Source organism: Ranitomeya variabilis, chromosome 1 (assembly GCF_051348905.1).
Source record: "Ranitomeya variabilis isolate aRanVar5 chromosome 1, aRanVar5.hap1, whole genome shotgun sequence".
Lineage (NCBI taxonomy): Eukaryota > Metazoa > Chordata > Amphibia > Anura > Dendrobatidae > Ranitomeya > Ranitomeya variabilis.
The window spans coordinates 123,040,109-123,058,876 of NC_135232.1; the positions used below are offsets into that span (position 1 = coordinate 123,040,109).

General features: G+C 42.3%; 1 protein-coding gene and 1 long non-coding RNA gene across 2 annotated transcripts; both read left to right on the plus strand.

Annotated features, from left to right (window-relative positions):
- The first annotated feature begins 1,202 nt into the window (after window positions 1-1,202).
- Window positions 1,203-3,424, plus strand: LOC143793774 (uncharacterized). The gene is made up of 3 exons (XR_013220252.1): window positions 1,203-1,692; window positions 2,805-2,864; window positions 2,944-3,424. It is a non-coding gene; the product is annotated as an uncharacterized LOC143793774 (long non-coding RNA).
- Window positions 3,425-3,987: 563 nt separating this feature from the next.
- LOC143793636 (uncharacterized) lies at window positions 3,988-14,751 on the plus strand. Its single transcript, XM_077280698.1, has 6 exons — window positions 3,988-4,350; window positions 4,502-4,664; window positions 5,407-6,047; window positions 13,184-13,287; window positions 13,462-13,506; window positions 14,731-14,751. The coding sequence occupies exons 1-6, from the start codon at window positions 4,173-4,175 to the stop codon at window positions 14,749-14,751; spliced, it is 1,152 nt and encodes a 383-aa protein (XP_077136813.1). The 5' UTR covers window positions 3,988-4,172.
- The last annotated feature ends 4,017 nt before the right edge of the window (window positions 14,752-18,768 follow it).

An 18,768-nucleotide genomic window follows, 5' to 3' on the forward strand; every position in this document is an offset into this window, starting at 1 on the left:
ACAGTTTTGAACCGTTATTAATAGCCTGGAAACCTTATTGGGTATTGTCCCTGTCTCAGGTTATTAACATGAGCCCCCAGCTGTCGGCTTTCTCTCTGCTGGTTATGAAAATTGGGCTGGAGTCCATGCTGCATTTTTATTTAATTATTTATTTTACATAGTAAAGGTACACAGCCGCTGCTAAGTACAACTCACATCAATGTCTCCTGGTCACACTGATCTCAGCGCAAGCAGGAGACAATGATGTGAGCTGCCTTCAGCAGCCGGTTGGTGCCAGGGAACAGCGCGAACTGTACCGCTTATGCCCTTGAGCTGATACGCGTCACATGGATACATGGACAGAACAGGGATGTAATACATGGACACACTGACACACGGACAGGAAACATAGACATATGGACAGCACACAAATGTCACATACTGACATATGGACACGGACCACGGATCTCACCAGTACTGTTTTTTTCTGTACAGGAATTCCCAGTATGTGTGAAGGAGGCATTAGACGGCAAAGACCCCAATTTTGGCAAACCCAAAGTGCTCAACCTATACACCAACGCATAGCAAATAAAGGACACTTACAGAACTAGTTGAGAGAAGGTTGTCACAGTTTTTAATCAATTATCTTTAGTAATGAATATGATAACAAAGAAGACGCTTCATTTCAAAATTATAAACTAAACTTGGCCCTTGTCAAGCTTACACAGACAAAACTTCTCTGTGCTTTGCTTTCTTGCCACCCATATTAATATAAACAGAAGTATTCTTACATGGATCCAATCCATCTGAAAGACATCTGAACATTTTCTTTAATCATATAAATATGAGGCAGAAATATATATTTTTATTTTTGCATATTAGACTAAATGGGATGTCTACACTAGATTTTTTTTAAAGTATGTTTTTTAGTTACGGTATTTGTAAGAGGTCTAAACTGCAGGTATCCCTCAATTGCTATATAAATAAAAAAAAATATTATTATAATTGCATCTTTTCATACAAATTATTGTATGCATTTGCATTTTTCAAACATTTATTTCTGTTATCTTAATATGCTACAGTCATGGACCTCAGATAATCCAAGCTTCAGTGTTCCCATATTTGTGACTATCGGAGTGCACTCTGTGGCCACAAAACTTCTACAAGAAGGAACTAGAGAAAAACAGTGATCAGATGAGCTCTTAGGCTACGTTCACATTTGCGTTGTGCGCCGCAGCGTCGTCGCCGCAACAAAACGCATGCGTCGTGCGGCCCTATCTTTAACATTGGGGCCGCATGTACATGCGTTGTCATGCGTTTTGGTGCGTTGTACGCCGCATGCGGCGTTAGGGCGCACCTGTCAGGGCGCGGCAAACGCAACATGTTGCATTTTTTGGGCGGCGCAGACATTTTCAAAAACGCATGCGTCGTGTTTGCGTCGTGTTTGCGTCGTCGATGCGCCTTTTTTCCCATTGACTTGCATTGACAACGCAGACGACGCAAGTACTTGCGTCGTGGTGCGTTGTACGACGCATGCGTTTTCCAATTAAAAATGCAAAACATTGTCTAGACTTTGTCTAGACACTTAAAAAAAGCACTATATATATATATATAAAAAAAAGGGGGTTTGGCATTGTCTTTCACAAGGCTATTCAGTGCTGACCAGACTGTGAGGAGAAAAGACACAGAGAGGAGAATCTGCTTGCCAAACCTGTAAGTATATATTTCTCTTGAATATTTTTTATTCTGTGTTTTATTTTTTGATTTTTATTTAATTTGTGCAATGTTTGGTCTGTGCTATTGTACGGTTATGGCACTGTGGGTTGTTATTGAAAAATTGTGGTTTTTTATCTGGTTTTGATGTACTTCTGGCGTTATATGCTGTAGTTTCTTGTCTTCGGCCTTGCTTGGTTTTGGATTCTTTTTAATGGATTTTTGGTTGTTCTGGTGTCATGCGGTTGTTCAATGTATTTTTTTTGGCAGATTTTTTATTGTTAAATTTCTGGTGCATGTCTTTTTCTGGTTTCTATTGTTGGGGTTAACCGTATGGCGTTTTCTTGGCTCATGTCTTGCTGTGTTTTATTATGCTGTTGGCAGGCATTTTTTTTCTTTTCTTGAGTGTCTTTTCTTGCTGGTGGGGGGGGCTACATGTATGATGTTTCATTTGTATTGTATTGTTCCGTGCGGCTATATGCCATGCTATTTTCAATTTTATTTTCCCTTTTTTTTTTTTTTTGGTATCTCTGATGGTTCTTTTTCTGTATGGCATGTATCTCCTTCCTTGCCTGTTTGCATTGCCAAGTGTGTAGTATATATTTTTTTTTTTGGTGTGGCCATTTTTCTATGTAAAATTTCATGTGTCTTCTTTTCTATTTTATGGTTTATATTTTGGGTTGCTGTATTTTTAACAGCGGTTGTCCCATAATGATTATTGCTTATTATCTAGAATGGTATTTTTCTCCTTTTCCAGATGTATTTCTGTGGTAGATGTCACCAGATGGTGTTGTTTTGGATCATGTCTTGTTGCTATTGTAAAGTATGGCGTGCAGTTTGCTATTTCATTGTGCCTTTTTATTTCCCTGTACATTTTTTTTATATTTAAAAATTTGGACATTGGTGGCTGTTGTTGAAAAAATTTTGTTTGTGTCTATTCTTGTATTGTTTCTTCTATTGTATTCTCTTGCAATGTATGGTGTTGTGGTGTCGCTTTTTCAGTTTGCATTGTCCTATCTATCAGTCAACAGTCAATTGTGCTTGTTTTAATTTTTTATGCCAATTTTATTGTTAGCTTTGGATGTGATTTTTTGCTCATTTTTTCATTGCAGAACAAACTTGCAAGAATGGCGAGTCCATGTGAATCTGGCCAATCGGCGCGGGGGAGTGCGGTGAGTAATTATGTTCAGTTGCTTACTATTCGCTGCCATTTGTACCATTGACAATAATTTTTGTATACAATTTTTACAGGCTTCTTCAAGTGAGGAGGGGGAAGGCAGTCAGCGGGAGCAGCGAGGTCGGGGCCAAGGTGTTGCGTCAGGCCGGCAAGTGAGTATTTTTTTTTTTTTTTATCTTTTTTTTTGAGTAGCATCCTGCTGTGAGGTACATTACATTTGAGGAGCATCCTGTTTTCACTAGGGATGTTTACTAAGTTTAATTACATTATAGCTTTTCAGGGCAGCAAGTATTGGGGGAAGGTAAAGGCCCCGTCTCACATAGCTATTTACCAACGATCACGACCAGCGATACGACCTGGCCGTGATCGTTGGTAAGTCGTTGTGTGGTCGCTGGGGAGCTGTCACACAGACAGCTCTCTCCAGCGACCAACGATCAGGGGAACGACTTCGGCATCGTTGAAACTGTCTTCAACGATGCCGAAGTCCCCCTGCAGCACCCGGGTAACCAGGGTAAACATCGGGTTACTAAGCGCAGGGCCTTAGTAACCCGATGTTTACCCTGGTTACCAGCGTAAATGTAAAAAAACAAACACTACATACTCACCATCTGATGTCCGTCAGGTCCCTTGCCGTCTGCTTCCTGCTCTGACTGAGTGCCGGCCGTACAGTGAGAGCAGAGCGCAGCGGTGACGTCACTGCTGTGCTGTGCTCTCACTGTACGGCGGCACTGTCAGAGCAGGAAGCAGACGGCAAGGGACCTGACGGACATCAGATGGTGAGTATGTAGTGTTTGTTTTTTTACATTTACGCTGGTAACCAGGGTAAACATCAGGTTACTAAGGCCCTGCGCTTAGTAACCCGATGTTTACCCTGGTTACCAGTGAAGACATCGCTGGATCGGTGTCACACACACCGATTCAGCGATGTCAGCGGGACGTCAACGATCAAAAAAAGGTCCAGGCCATTCCGACACGACCAGCGATCTCACAGCAGGGGCCTGGTCGCTGCTACGTGTCACACATAGCGAGATCGCTACTGAGGTCGCTGTTGCGTCACAAAACTTGTGACTCAGCAGCGATATCGCTAGCGATCTCGCTATGTGAGACGTGGGCTTTACATAAAGTTGAACTCCCTGCACACAAACATTCCAAAATACAGGTGTAGAAAACATAAATATACATACATCAAATGTCCAAGGATAGGGCAAAGGTACAAATCATGCCAGGTGCTGGTGGTTGTTAATATTTGCATATTTGTAACCTTTTTGTTTTCTAATTTTTCTAAGTTTCACAACGGGACCACATGGAGAGTATTGATGTGGACCTACTGATCTCCAGCATCCAGGAGCGTGGCCCGTTGTGGGACAGCCGTGACCCCCGGCACATGGACCAGGTGGTGTCGAGGCGTTTGTGGGCAGAGGTGGCAAAGTCGCTGTGGGATGGCTTTGACAGTGCCTCAGCGAAGGACAAAGGCAACTTTAGTGAGTATTGCTGAGACGCTGTTATGACCCATCTTGCCAGGATAAACACAACCTTGTGTGATGCGATCAACGCCTAAACTTTGCATCGCAGACGGTTGTTTTATCCTTTTAAAATGCTAAATATGTAACCTTTTTTTTTTTAAATTCACAGTTAAAAAGTTGAGGACCAGATGGCGATCCATGAAGGACCGTTTCAATAAGGGGCTCCGTACAGAGGAGGAGCAATCGCGGAGTGGTGCTGCTGCGGCTAAGTCGGTGCCATACAAGTACAGCAGGGCACTGCAGTTCTTAAGACTGGTCCTTAGCCGCCGACAGTAAGTATTTTGTCCACATACCATATTGCACAGCCACATAGTACATTGTCCAGCCACGTACATTGCGCATACACATAGTATATTGGCAGGCCACTATATCGCAGCCACATAGTACATATGCCACGTATCCACATAGTATATTTCCCAGGAACATAGTGTATTGCCCATCCATGCAGTCAGCGTAGCATATTGGCCATCCTTTTTCCCTAGTGGAATGGTATATAGCCCATAATTTATTTGGTTAAGCGTGAGTCCTTGTAGTCCATGACAGGTTACGTTCTGAGTTCAGTGTAGTTCTGATCGCAGGAATAATGATGACGTCTGGATCACATGATCCTAACGTCATGGCCATTCCTGCGATCAGATCAGATAAATCAGGGTTTTTTTGTTTTTTTTTTAAATTTTTTTCTTGACCTTAAATTTTAGACTATTTTTGCGACATAGACGGCATCTTGAAAGTTTTTTTTGACCAAAAATGTTTTAAAACAATGACAGGGGTATTCATTGCCTTTAGCAGCGGAAATGAACAGTCATTTTCTGCCGTCGGTATGTCCATGATTGTTATCGTGAGCCCTAATGGTCAGCTGGCGATAACAATCAGCAATTTATAATAGGCCACACAGACTGAGAGACAGGGGATTGTAATGTTTTGATGTGTCATGTAATGTAAATTTTTTTACAGGAGTTGGCGTATGTGATAGGTTATTAATTGAAGACTAATTTTTTCCTTATCTTTTCACAGGACACACAGCAGCACCCTCCAGCGAGCTCCCCCCTGTGAAGCGGAACTTCATGGATCGCCATCTGACCCGTCACAGCCCTCCCACAGCGACAGCAGGCTTGCACCACCATCATCTGGAGAACCGGCAGCCGGGCCATCAGGTTTTCCCCTGCCCGAGGCCTCTGGCGCACCTTCGTTCGGGAATTCCCAACAGCGCCAGCGGGCCTCGGACAGGCCAGCCATGCCCGAATTTATGCACTTGAGCACGGTTTTCCAGAACTGTTTCAAGGCGTTTAACGATAAAATGGACAGTCGTCTGGCCAGTATCGAAAAGCGCCTTGAAAATATGGAAGCCGAGCTCTCGAATCCGGCAAAACATTTTTTAAGTTCAATTGCAAAAGGCATGGTGGAAAACCTTACGCCGGAACTCCAGATTTCGGTGATGCAGGACTGCAACACTTCCTACGTGAGGGCTCTGCAGCAGGCTCGGGTCATGCAGTCAGCGACACTGCCAGTAGTACCGTCGCTGGCTAGCATGACTCCGACTCCTGCTGCAGAGCCACTCCAGCCACGCCATCGAGGTCCATGTGCCGAGAGACGCAACCACAGGCACCATACCAGTGTGCCGCCCACTCCTGCTCCTGCCAGGCCCTCATCCTCCCGTAGGAGTGTTTCTGGGGGAGATGCCGCAGGGGGTGGGAAAAAACACAAACGAAAGAGGAGACACACAGAGGCACAAAGTGAGGTTCTGGCTGCTCCAGTACAGACACCAATATCTCGCCGTGGCTCTAGCCACAGCAGGAGCAGCCAGGGCCAACCAAGTAAAAAATACCAAAGACTTGTGTTGCCTCCTCCCTCCCCTACAGATGATCCGGTCTCCCCAGTATACCCTGCGGGGGGGTTGGACCTGCCTTCCAGCCTCCTTGACTATGGTTCCTCCTCCTCCTCTTCCTGTCCCCGTTCAAAAACAAACACATACCATTCGCCGCTGGTAGCGGATGTTGATCCCCCCTAAGTTTATTTTCCCTTTTTTTCTGTTACCCCCCAATAAAAATTATTAGTTTGAATACAATATTTGTTCTTATTTTCAAGTACACTTCTCGGCAATTCACTCCGTGCGCCGTTTATTTGTGCTTCAAACACCTCATATATGCAATGACAGACAGTATTTTTGGATTTTTTACTTTTACATTTTTTTGGATGTCTCTCATTGCTGTATGAGGTGTTTCCAAACACTAAAGTGTATGAGCTGTTTTCAAACACAAAGGGTATGTGTCCACGCTCATTATTGCATCCGGATTTGGTCAGGATTTTAAATCAATATTTGTAGCCAAAACCAGGCGTGGGTGATAAATACAGAAGTGGAGCATATGTTTCTATTCTACTTTTCCTCTAATTGTTCCACTCCTGGTTTTGGCTTACAAATACTGATGAAAAAACCTGAGCAAATCCGGATGCAATCCTGAACGTGGACACATACGGTAAAGTTACCTTCACACTTAACAATGCTGCAGCAAAACAGACAACGATGCAATTCACTGCAGCATCGCTATTTGGTCGGTGGAGAGCTGTCTGTGTGACAGCTCTCCAGCAACCAACGATGCCGAGGTCCCCGGGTAACCATGGTAAACATCGGGTTGCTAAGCGCAGGGCGCACTTCCGATGTTTACCCTGGTTACCAGTGTTAAAGGAAAAAAAAAACCATATACTCACAATCGCATCCCCCGGCGTCAGCTTCCCTGCACTGACTGAGTGACGTCCCTCACAGCAAAGCGGTCACATCACCGCTGTGCTGTGCATTCACTTTACGGCCGGCGCTCAGTCAGTGAAGGAAGCGGACGCCGGGGGACGCGAAGATGAGTATATGTATTTTTATTTTTAATTTTACATTTAACACTGGTAACCATGGTAAACATCGGGTTACTAAGCGCGGCCCTGCGGTTGGTAACCCGATGTTTACCCTGGTTACCATTGTAAAACATCGCTGGTATCATTGTTTTTGCTGTCAAACACAACGATAAACGGCGATCTGACAAACAAATAAATATGTTATATGCTATGGCATAAATTTGTTCTTTGAAAAAGGGTAGAAAACTTAGAAAACTTTTTTATTAAACAACATTTTAAAAAGAAAGGGTTACAAATTTTTAGATAAGGCACATTACATTAGTGAACTATAGGTAGATGCCAAATTTGACATAACCAAACCAACCAAAACGGATATTGCACATAATGTAGAATTAGTTTATTATTATATTATATTTTTAGCACAGTCACAGTAGAGGTATTTATTGGTGTAGTTAAATCCAGAATAAAGTCCAACAGTAAAACATAAACACTACACCATTGTATCTTGCCATGACACACGGCCAACATCTGACACAAAATAGGCCGCAAAACGATCCCTCATCTGTGCAATTTCCACACTTGTCCTCAGAGGATGATCATGGTAATCGGGCAATGGGTTGGCTATGGGTTCATCCAGTTCCACGTTCAGTCTCTCTTTGGTCAGAATATAATTGTAGAGAACCACACAAGCCTTCACCACCTCATCCACTGTCTCAGTTTTCAGATTAATGGCGGATCCTAATATCCGCCATTTGGAGACAAGGATGCCAAAGGCGCACTCCACTGTCCTTCTGGCCCTGGACAGTCTGTAATTGAAAACCCTTTTTGTATGGTCCAAGCCCCGACTGGAGTAGGGTTTCAATAGGTTGGCAGACATTTGGAATGCCTCATCCCCAACCACAACAAATGGCATCGCAGGGCCTTCGGTGTGGGGAAGAGGTCGTGGCTGTGGGAAATTAAAATTGTTCCCATATAATTTTTGGCCCATATCCGACTCTTTAAATGTGCGTGAGTCATTTGCACGGCCAAACGCACCAATGTCCACTGCGAGAAAACGGCAGTCCGCACCGGCAATTGCCATTAGCACAGTGGAAAAGTATTTTTTATAGTTGTAGAAAAGGGATCCACTTTTCCCTGGCTTGGTAATCCGAATGTGCTTTCCATCCACCGCGCCAATACAGTTTGGAAAAGAACACACTTGGTCAAATTTCTGTGCGTTGTACTCCCAGATTTCGCTTGTAGGGACGGGTAAAAATTCCTCCCGGAGATTATCCCACAAAGCGCGGCATGTCTCAGCAATAATTCCGGAGAGAGTGGAGACTCCAATCCGGAACTGAAATTGAAGGGATCTCAAGGTCTCTCCGGTAGCCAGGAAACTGCCAAGAAGAGAAAGAAATTACATTAAAGTACATTGTAATTTATAAAAGTACATTGACCATACCAAACCCAAAAAAATAAATAAATTAAAAAAATAAAAGGGAAGAACATATCACAGTCATTCAAACAGCTACATACCGTAGAGTCACCAGAAGCCGCTCCTCTGCGGAAATAGCTCTCCGGAGCTGCGTGTCCTGCCTGCTAATGTCTCCTTCCACCCGACGAAGAAGATAGCGGAAGCTGTCCTGAGACATCCTGGTATATTCGTAATATTTCTCCAGGTTGTCATTCAGTTCGCCAAACAAGCTATGGTATGCTCCACGGCTCTCCCGGACTTCCAAGATAGGGTGTATCCAAAAGCGGCGACGACTCCATCTCCGTTTTTCCCTTTCCCTTTGATGAGAACAGGCGACAGCATAGGCATGAGCCAAGGCAAATTCCATCTCCATATCCATGTAGATACTGTCCATGGGACGCTCCATCATGAATACCAGCAAAATGGGAGGAATTCATCTCTGCCAGGGTATATATACACAATTACATAAACACCAACCCTCTTCTAGCCATTGGTGGTCCTTATCTATTGTGTAGAATTTTTTTTTTTGGGGTGGGGAAAGAAGAATGACTCAGTGCCCAAAAAACGCATGCGGCGCAAAACGCTGCGTTTTTGTTACAAACGCAACTGCGTTTTCAAAAAACGCAGCGTTTTTGCGCCGCATGCGTTGCACGCATGCGGCGCAAAACGCAGCGTTGTGCATGCGTTTGACTGCGTTTTTGTTTGCGTTGTGCGTTGCGGCGACGACGCTGCGGCGCACAACGCAAATGTGAACGTAGCCTTAGATGACATACTGCCTTGAGATCTATTTACACTGCATTATTATTGCAAAGGAGTTTTCCTAGGAATACTTACAGGTGCTTCTCACAAAGTTAGAATATCATCAAGCAGCTAACCTATTTCAGTTCTTCATCTTCAATACAAAAACTGAAAGTTCTATATTATATAGAGTCATTACCAACAGAGTGATCTATTTCAAGAGTTTATTTATGTTAATGTTGATGATTATGGCTTACAGCCAATAAAAACCCAAAAGTCATTTTATCAGTAAATCAGAATACTTTATAACACCAGCTTGAAAAATGATTTTAAAATCCACAATGTTGGCCTACTGAAATGTATGTTCAGTAAATGCACTGAATACTTGGTCGGGGCTCCTTTTGCATCAATAACTGCATCAATGTGGGTGGCATGAAGGCGATCAGCCTGTAGCACTGTTAAGGTGTTGTGGAAGCCCAAGTTGCTTTGATAGCAGCCTTCAGCTCATCTGCATTGTTGGGTCTAGTGTCTCTCAACTTCCTCTTGACAATACCCCATAGATTCTCAATGGGGTTAAGGTCAGGCGAGTTTGCTGGCAAATCAAGAACAGTGATACTGTTTGAAAACCATGTATTGGTACTTTTGGCAGTGTGGAGAGTTGCCAAGTCCTGAATGAAATTTCCATCTCCAAAAAGCTTGTCAGCAGAGGAAAGCAGGAAAGCACGAAGTGCTCTAAAATTTCCTGGTAGACGGCTGCGCTCTTTGGTCTTGATAAAACACAGTGGACCTACACCAGCAGGTGACATGTCTCCCGAAACCATCACTGATTGTGGAAACTTCACTCTAGACCTCAAGCAGCTTGGATTGTCTCTCCACTCTTTCTCCAGACTCTGGGACCTTTATTTCCAAATGAAATGCAAAATTTACTTTCATCTGAAAACAACACCTTGGACCACTGAGCAACAGTCTAGTTATCTTTCTCCTTGGCCCAGGTAAGACGTTTCTGGCATTGTCTATTGGTCATAAGTGGCTTGAAACAAGGAATGCGGTGCCTGTAGCCCATGTCCTGGACACACGTCTGTGTGTGGTGGCTCTTGAATCAATGACTCCAGCTACAGTCCACTCCTTGTGAGTCTCTCCCAAATTTTTGAATGACCTTTTCTTAACAATCTATTCAAGGCTGTGGTTATCCTGGTTTCTTTTGCACCTTTTTCTACCACACTTTTTCCTTCCACTCAACTTTCCATTAATATGCTTGGATACAGCACTCTGTGAACAACAAGCTTTTTAGCAATTACCTTTTGTGGCTTACTCTCCTTGTGAAGTGTGTCAATGACTGCCTTCTGGATATCTATCAAGTCAGCAGTCTTCCCCATGATTGTGGAGCCTACTGAAACAGACTAAGGGACCTTTTTAAATGCTTAGGATGCCTTTGCAGTTGTTTTTTGTTAACTATTCTAATTTACTGAGATAATGACTTTTGGGTTTTCATTGGCTGTAAGCCATAATCATCAACATTAACAGAAATAAACACTTGAAATAGATCACTCTGTTTGTAATGACTCTATATAATATATGAGATTCACTTTTTGAGTTAAAGAACTGAAATAAAATATCTTTTTGATGATATTCTAATGTGGTGAGAAGCACCTGTATTTCAAAATAATCACCCAGTCTCAACAGGCGCTGATGACCTAGCAAAACACCTGTTTATCAGGTGAAATGATCTTTTGGTTTCACAGTAGATCATTGTTCTCAGAGGTGCATCGTATTGGGCAAACAGAACTCATGCTGCAGAGAACAATGTAAGCCTTTGCATACTGAACTATATGCTACAGATCGTTCAGTTCACCATTAAAGCTCGGTTAGCCTGTGCAAAAAGGGATGGATTGCTATTTTACTTTTGGAGTGAAAAAATGGCTGGATTAGGTAGAAGACACATTTGGAAACTACACCTCTTTACAAATTCATGTTGGGGTATAGTGAGGATTTATAATCTTTAGGCCACACATATAATTGTATAACATTAGGCTTAGTAAATGGATAATTTTACATTTTTTTTTCCAGTAAAATGTTGCTTTGGCACCAAGTTTTTAATTTTCAAAAGAGAGTAGGAGAAAATGAATAGTACAAATTGTTTTGAAATTTCTCATGAGTACGACTATACCCAATATGTGTTCAATAACTACTTTTAAGGCACAGTGTAAAGCTCAGAAGGGAAGGCGTGCCATAATGGAGATCAGATTTTGAAGGAATAGTTTGGAGTGCCATGTCACATTCACAGAGCCCCTGAGGTGCCACAAAAGCAGTACTCCGCATAAGAGACCTCATTTTACAAACCACACCCCTCAATGAATTTATCTAGATGTGTAGTGAGCAAATTGATATCACATGTGCCTCAAAGAATTTTATAACATTGGGCGGTGAAGAAATAATTACAATTTTACCTCTTAAAATGGAGCTCACAATTTGTTGTGCAATTGCTCCAACACCCTACATGTAACCGGGAACTACTTTTCAGGCAAAGTGAAAAGTTCAGAAGGGAAGAAGTGCCATATGGTAGTGCATATTTAACTATTATGGCTTGTGGAGGATATGACCTATAATTATTTGGTGAACAAATTATTCTAGTATTATTTGTGGACTCTATATGCAAAGCCTCTAAATGCCAGAAGAGCCAAATTTCCCCTCAAGTGATCCCATTCAGGAGACTACACCCCTCTAGGAATTTATTTACAGGTGTAATTACGATTTTGACTCCATGGGTGTTTTCGAGAAACAAACATAAGTAAATGTTACCAAGTGAAAATTGCAAATCTGCCATTGTATTGCCTATACTTTGTACCCAGCTCATGCTTCTTGAGACATGCACCCATAAATTAAGAGGCCTTTTATCGCTATAGAAATGCCAAACATGAGAACGATAAATGTGGTTTAGGTACACTGGGGCTCAGAAGGGACATTGGCATTTGAATTTGGGAAAACAGAATTTGTTGGATTTCTTATGAGGGGTGAGGAGCCATAGCGCTTTTACAGAGATTTTATGGTACTAGTAATGTAGAAGCCCTCTATATTCCCATTGAGAGATGATGGACCTGAGTGGAAGCTTGCTTTTTTTGTGGATTGGCAATGATCAGGCCCTCGCGATGACACCGATCGGATGGGAGAATGGAACCCCCTCCGCTCCTGCTTTCTAAATGCTGCAATCGATTGCGGCATTCTAAATGATCACTATCAATCACTGCATTTAGGGGGTTAAATGCGGGCACTGCTCCTTGCAGTGATAGCTGAGGTTCAGCTTTCACTTAAGCTGAGCTCCCGACTTGGATTGTGCGGGCACTGCTGCTGTTGCCGACATGATCGCCATGATGTAAATTTTATATCATTTTGTGGGAATGGCTTCCTGACCATGAGGTAAACTTGCGTCAAATGTCATGAAGGGGTTAAATATTTTTTCTTGACTATTATATCTAACATATATCATAAATAATACATAACTGGACTATACTGTTTGAATCAGTGCTGAAATCTAGGAGAATGATATAATTTCAGCATTAAAAGCAAAAAGTACAGTCGAAAAGTACAGTATTACTTGTAAAGATGAGTACATCAAGCACAATTCAAATTCATCTGTTCGCATACATAGATTTTCCAATGAAATTTAATTTGCAGAGACCCCAGGGCATAAAATGTACCGCATAAAATAAAATCCCTATACTCACATTACCGCTCACTTCTCTGGCCCCTGCCCCACATCAGTACCACTACGTGTGCTGTCTGGAGAAACTCAGGACTTTCAGTGCTCACAGCGGCAACCAGAAGAGATGGTGATGAGTGGAAGGGCCAAAGGAATGTGCGGCAAGGTGAGTATGTTTTTTTTTTTACCATTTGAGATGGGTTTTTCTGGGCAAGAAAAATGTGGCAGCTAGCGGCATCATTTTGCTGATCTGCGTGGAAGTGAATTACAAAAAAAATTCAAGTAGATTACAATTTCACTTGAATATGTTCACTCATCTATTATTATTTGATTTTTATAGTGTCAGCAAGAGATGAACAATCCTTTTGAAATCCAAATACAACAGGTAAGAGACATTTTCTGAAAAGATTAATTTGCAAAACTGTCAATTGCCTTGAAAAGAAGGTCTCCTAGAAGAGTGCTGAATATCTTTCAAGTAGTGATGACTGATGAGCGAACGTGCTCGGACAAGGTGTTATTCGAGCATGGTAGGGTCCGAACCGAGTGACTTCGGCGTGCTCAAATAATATCTTGGAGTCCCCACTCTTGCATATCTCTATATCTACCTGCTGCGAGACATGCACACGTGGGAGCACAAACATATTTTTTGAGCACGTCAAAGATACTCGGTTAGCATGCGAGCATTCTCGGATAACATCTAATCAGAGTATGTTCGTTTATCACTACTTTGAGGCAATAATTGAACATGCCCCCTGAAGAAGCTGGACAAAACATGCGCGTCGGGTCTGGAGGCAAGAGCTATTCTTACACGTGCATGTAGCGGCGGATTTTACAGGTACATTCAGCTTACTAGATAACTTCCACTTTGCACTTTAATGCTGACCATGAACAAAAAACCCATTGGGGAATACTTACCTTGTTCGGTTACACATGTTTTCCACAATGTCTTCTGCTAGCACAAGCACTTTATTTTGATGAGATTGCCATCTATTGGCCATGTGAAATATCAGCTTTCCTTCTGAGTAATAATTTGGATAAAATAGGATATCAATTGTCCTCTAAAAGCCATTTATTTTTACTTTAGATTCAGAGAGTATGCATTTTTTCACATTATAGTATTTTTTCCACACTACTATATTTAATATTAATCCATTTATTTTCACGTTTTATGTATCAATGTTTCTGAGCCAAGGATTTGTGCAATAGACATTATGTTATACCTGTGCTGCTAAAGTTCTAATTATGAGTTCATTAGTTTTCATATTTTTTCAGTACCTTTTCCTGTTTTTAAATTATTTTAAATATTGAAATAAAATATTTGTTTTCAATAAAAAATTTTGTCACTTCTATTTCATACCAGAAACAAATTGTTGCTTTAGGTATAAAATTTGCATAAATTCACTAGCCTAAGAAATGCCACCCTAGGTAAGGGCATTTTTGTCACATTGGACAATTGTTATATAAAGTATTTTATGCAGGCACAACATTATCAATGTCCAATAGACCTCAGCATATATGTTCACAGGGAAATAGATGATGATGATATCTGAAAAGTATAGCAATAGAAGCCCATGAATATCAATTTGATAAAAATGTTTGCCCTTTACAGAGGTCCAGCCTTACTCAGTGACTTACCATGAAAATTCACTTTAGATCAATTTTAAGATTCTTAGATAAATGTCTCTTTAGAGAGGAAGAGGACTAGAACTCTAGTGCCACCTATTGGAAGTAGCAATCCAAACAGTCAATGTCGACGAGTGCCCCGAAACAGTGTCTGCAAATTGAGATTCTGGTTTGGCTTTTATCCTAAGTCATGTGACAAGGCTTGTTAAATGGTCGACATTGACTGTTAGGATTGCTAGATTGCTACTTCCAGTAGGTGGTACTAGAGTTCTAGTCCTCTTCCTCTCTGAAGAGACAATTTGCATATTTCCCAGAGGAGCATTGTGGCTTTAAGTCTCCTCATGTCGACATGCTTAAAATGTCACTCTCCGCAAGGAGAAACGATACTTCTTGGATCAAGTTTCTTAGAAGAATTTGGTTTTGAAAAAAATAATTTCCTTTTACACCCAGACCTTGTGCACTTCATTCCAGTTGATGATCATAAAATAGTAATGTTGATCTCAACATCTTATAGCTTAGGATCTTAGCACCTTGTCTTGTCTTAAGGGTGCCCACACTTTCAGCCATGATTCTAGTTTTGAATATAGGAGGATGTGGAGTATTGTAGACACAACAAGCAGTAGATTATGATGATGATATTAAAACCAACAAGATCCATGTGGGGTTATTCAGACCTACTTAAGGACAGAAACAGGATCATATTCGTAGTCATTTTTCGCCACTTAAGAACTGTTGAATTGCCCATGCACTCTTTTGGCAATGAGCGCAACTTGGTTCTACGAATAATATTTTATGTTGAGGGAGTTTGCCATGCAGCTAGCAAGGTTGCCTGGCTATAGTTGAATAGAAGTAATGCCTTGTGACAATTGATACATTATTTCCTATTGCTGGTGACGATTGGGAGATTTTCATTGACTACGATGTCAAAGAAGCTCACAATTGTTGCCTGGTATGGAGGTTTCACCACCAGTAAACAACGAACTGCTTTCAGTTGTGCATCCACAACATGCAAAACATTGAATAAAAGGACTGAGCACATGCATTTCCTTCTCAATAGGTAGTAAAAGCCAATCAATTGGCAGCAGTTGTGGTGATCATGACTAGTGCTGAGCCACCCCCCTAGTGTTCGAGTTCGCTTCGGTTCGTCGAATTGGGGCGTGTTCAACGAATGTTCGGCGAACGGTCGGCGAACACCGTCGAAACCCATTGAAACCAGTGGCAGGCAAATACAAACACATACAAACACATAGAAAACACATAGAAAACACCTTAAAAGGTGTCCAAAAGCTGACGAACTGCTCAGAAGACACAACAAACACGTAGAAAAGTCACAAGTACATATAGTCACGCGAAAAGAAAAGAGGTGGAGGAGTAAAAGGAGGAGGAGACACAGATATAGGCATGTCATGCCCTTCTAAAATCAAGAAAGGCTGGGTAAAAATCTAAAATCAGCCTACCAACACGCAGACGTCGTGACAAGAAAATTTAAAAAAGAAATATCTTAAGGTAGAATGGTGGGTCCATTCATAACACTTTCCTTAGAAGGCATAGTGGTATCCCCGTTGGGAGTCGTGCCAAAAAAAGGAACCCAATACATTCAGATTAATCCACCATTTGTCATATCCAAGGGGCAGGTCAGTAAACGACAACATTGACGCGAAACCAAGTACAGTACTATATACTGTAACTCCTTTGAAGAGGCAATCAGGTTGGTCAAGAAGTTGGGAAGGGGCACCCTAATGGCCAAAACAGACATTGAGGGGGCACTCCGGTTACTACCTGTGCCTCCGAATAGTGTCTGCCTATTGGGCTGCTTCTGTGAAGGAGCATACTACATAGATTGCTGTTTGCCCATGGGGTGCTCCATATCCTGCTCACTATTTGAGGGGTTTAGTTGCCTCCTCGAATGGGTCGTCATGGAAGTTTCTAAGGGGACAACAAAAGGTAGGCAGGCACAACTATTTGGGATCACCTAAAGCATGCTACAAAAACACAAGATAATAAACAAAAGAAAAAGGGGTAGCATGCAAGCAAAAGGGATCACCAAGACAATGGTTTTACCAGAAAAATATATATCAATTTTATTAAACCACAATGCTGAAAAACTACATACCAAGGTTAAAAACATTTAAAATTTGCAAAGACATAGCCAAAAAATAGATATAGCCTAGACCAGTAATATGATCAAGCCACAGTGCCACCCACCAGGCTATCTAGGGAACCGTGATGGAAGATCCCTAAGTGGCTACAAATGACCACACTATAGAGTAACCTATACTACCTGACAGGGTATAGCAGGCTTCCAAGGTAGCATCCCCATGGATCAATCAGGGCAATAGAAAGTGGTGAGTAAAGCAGATGGATAAATAAATAAAGCAGGTGGCACCGGGCACAGATGCCCAACGCGTATCGCCAGCGAACTGGCTTCCTCAGGGGCAAAAAAAAAAAAGTTTCTAAGGGGGCACATATTATCCATTACCTCAACAACTTCTTACACATGGGCCCAAAAGATTTGCCACAGTGTGAATACACGCGGTAGTCCACCTGTGAGGAGGAAAGAGCTGGAGGGAGAGCGGACACCCCAGAGCCGAGGGGTTAGATTGAGAAAGGAAGAAGGCGGTGTAACTTGCTTCATGGGTGGGGTACTCTGCTGAGTAGCAGACACTGCTACTATGCCCAAGGTATTGCCTGGGCTAGATGCAGTAAAACATTAGTAATTAGATAAACATGCGGTGTAGCTTGCTTCATGGGTGGGTTACTCTGCTGAATAGCAGACACTGCTACTAGGCCCAAGGTATTGCCTGGGCTAGATGCAGTAAAACATTAGTAATTAGATAAACAGGTGGTGCAGCTTGCTTCATGGGTGGGCTACTCTGCTGACTAGCAGACACTGAAGCTTTGGAGAAGACCTCTGAATCCAAGGCCATAGTATGAGTAAACAGCTCTGCAGACTCAGCCATCTGTGTTACCCCAAGCCATAGTGTATGTAGTTTCTAAAGGTTAAAAGGGGGGTGAGCGACCCCACCCACCTGGAATTGACGATGCCAAAGTCATGTAAAACACAGCAAGGGGACTCCAAAAAGAGTCTTCATTTTTTCCAAAAATTGGGCCACAGACACCACTTAAGTGGCATCAATTTCCCCAGAGTTTCTTAAAATGGTTGGTGAGGTGATTTTCAAAAATCATCAAGCTTTTAGTCTCCCCAGGATGACACAGGGGTAGAAAGGTCCTAGCAGATCCAGGATTTGTTCATCTTGATGAACGTTAGTCTGTCTACATTCTCACTGGACAGCCGCGTGCTCTTATCTGTCAGCACACCACCAGCAGAGTGGTGAGTAGTGTTGAGCATTCCGATACCGCAAGTATCGGGTATCGGCCGATACTTAGCGGTATCGGAATTCCGATACCGAGATCCGATACTTGCCGCGTATCGGATACCGGAATCGGAAGTTCCCAGGATTCAAACTGCACAAATTTGTACGAAATCAGCCAATGAGAATGATTCCAAGTGTGGGCACATCCTGTTCAGCATGGAGGGCCTGAAACTACTGGCAAGGCTGTGATTGGCTGCTGAAATGATGTCATGATGCAATTTAAAAGTCGCTGGTGCCATTTTGCGCTCTCTCTGCTGTGAATTCAGTTAGTGACAGGACGCTGTTTGCTGACTGAGGGCCAGTTTAGAGATAGCGATTTGCTTCTTTGTGCTTTTCAAAGGCTAATTTAGCAACCGCTGTGTTCACCTACTAATCACCTTGCTTTTGCCTTGTAGCGCTGTTTTCACAGCGATCTGCAAGGTCTGTGTGTGTGTGTGTGTGTGAGTGCAGCCCACTCTCTAGTCTGAGTGCAGCCATAGGCCATCCATAGCTGGTTGTATTCAGTTCAGGGAGGGTGGTTCATTGCCTCATACTGTTCTTTTTTTTTTTTTTTTTTTTCAAGTAGTGTAGTCTGCTGCTCATTTTTTCAAAAAATTCCTATTAGTGTCTTTCCACCCGTCTCCAGCTAACTTGTGGAAAAACACTACATA

Coding starts and splice junctions, on each gene's coding strand:
- LOC143793636 (XM_077280698.1), top strand. CDS start 4,173: ATGGAGAGTATTGATGTGGACCTACTGATCTCCAGCATCCAGGAGCGT. Junction 6,048..13,183: donor TGCCAGGCCCTCATCCTCCC/GTAGGAGTGTTT, acceptor GCCCCACATCAG/TACCACTACGTGTGCTGTCT. Junction 13,507..14,730: donor TTGAAATCCAAATACAACAG/GTAAGAGACATT, acceptor TGCCCTTTACAG/AGGTCCAGCCTTACTCAGTG.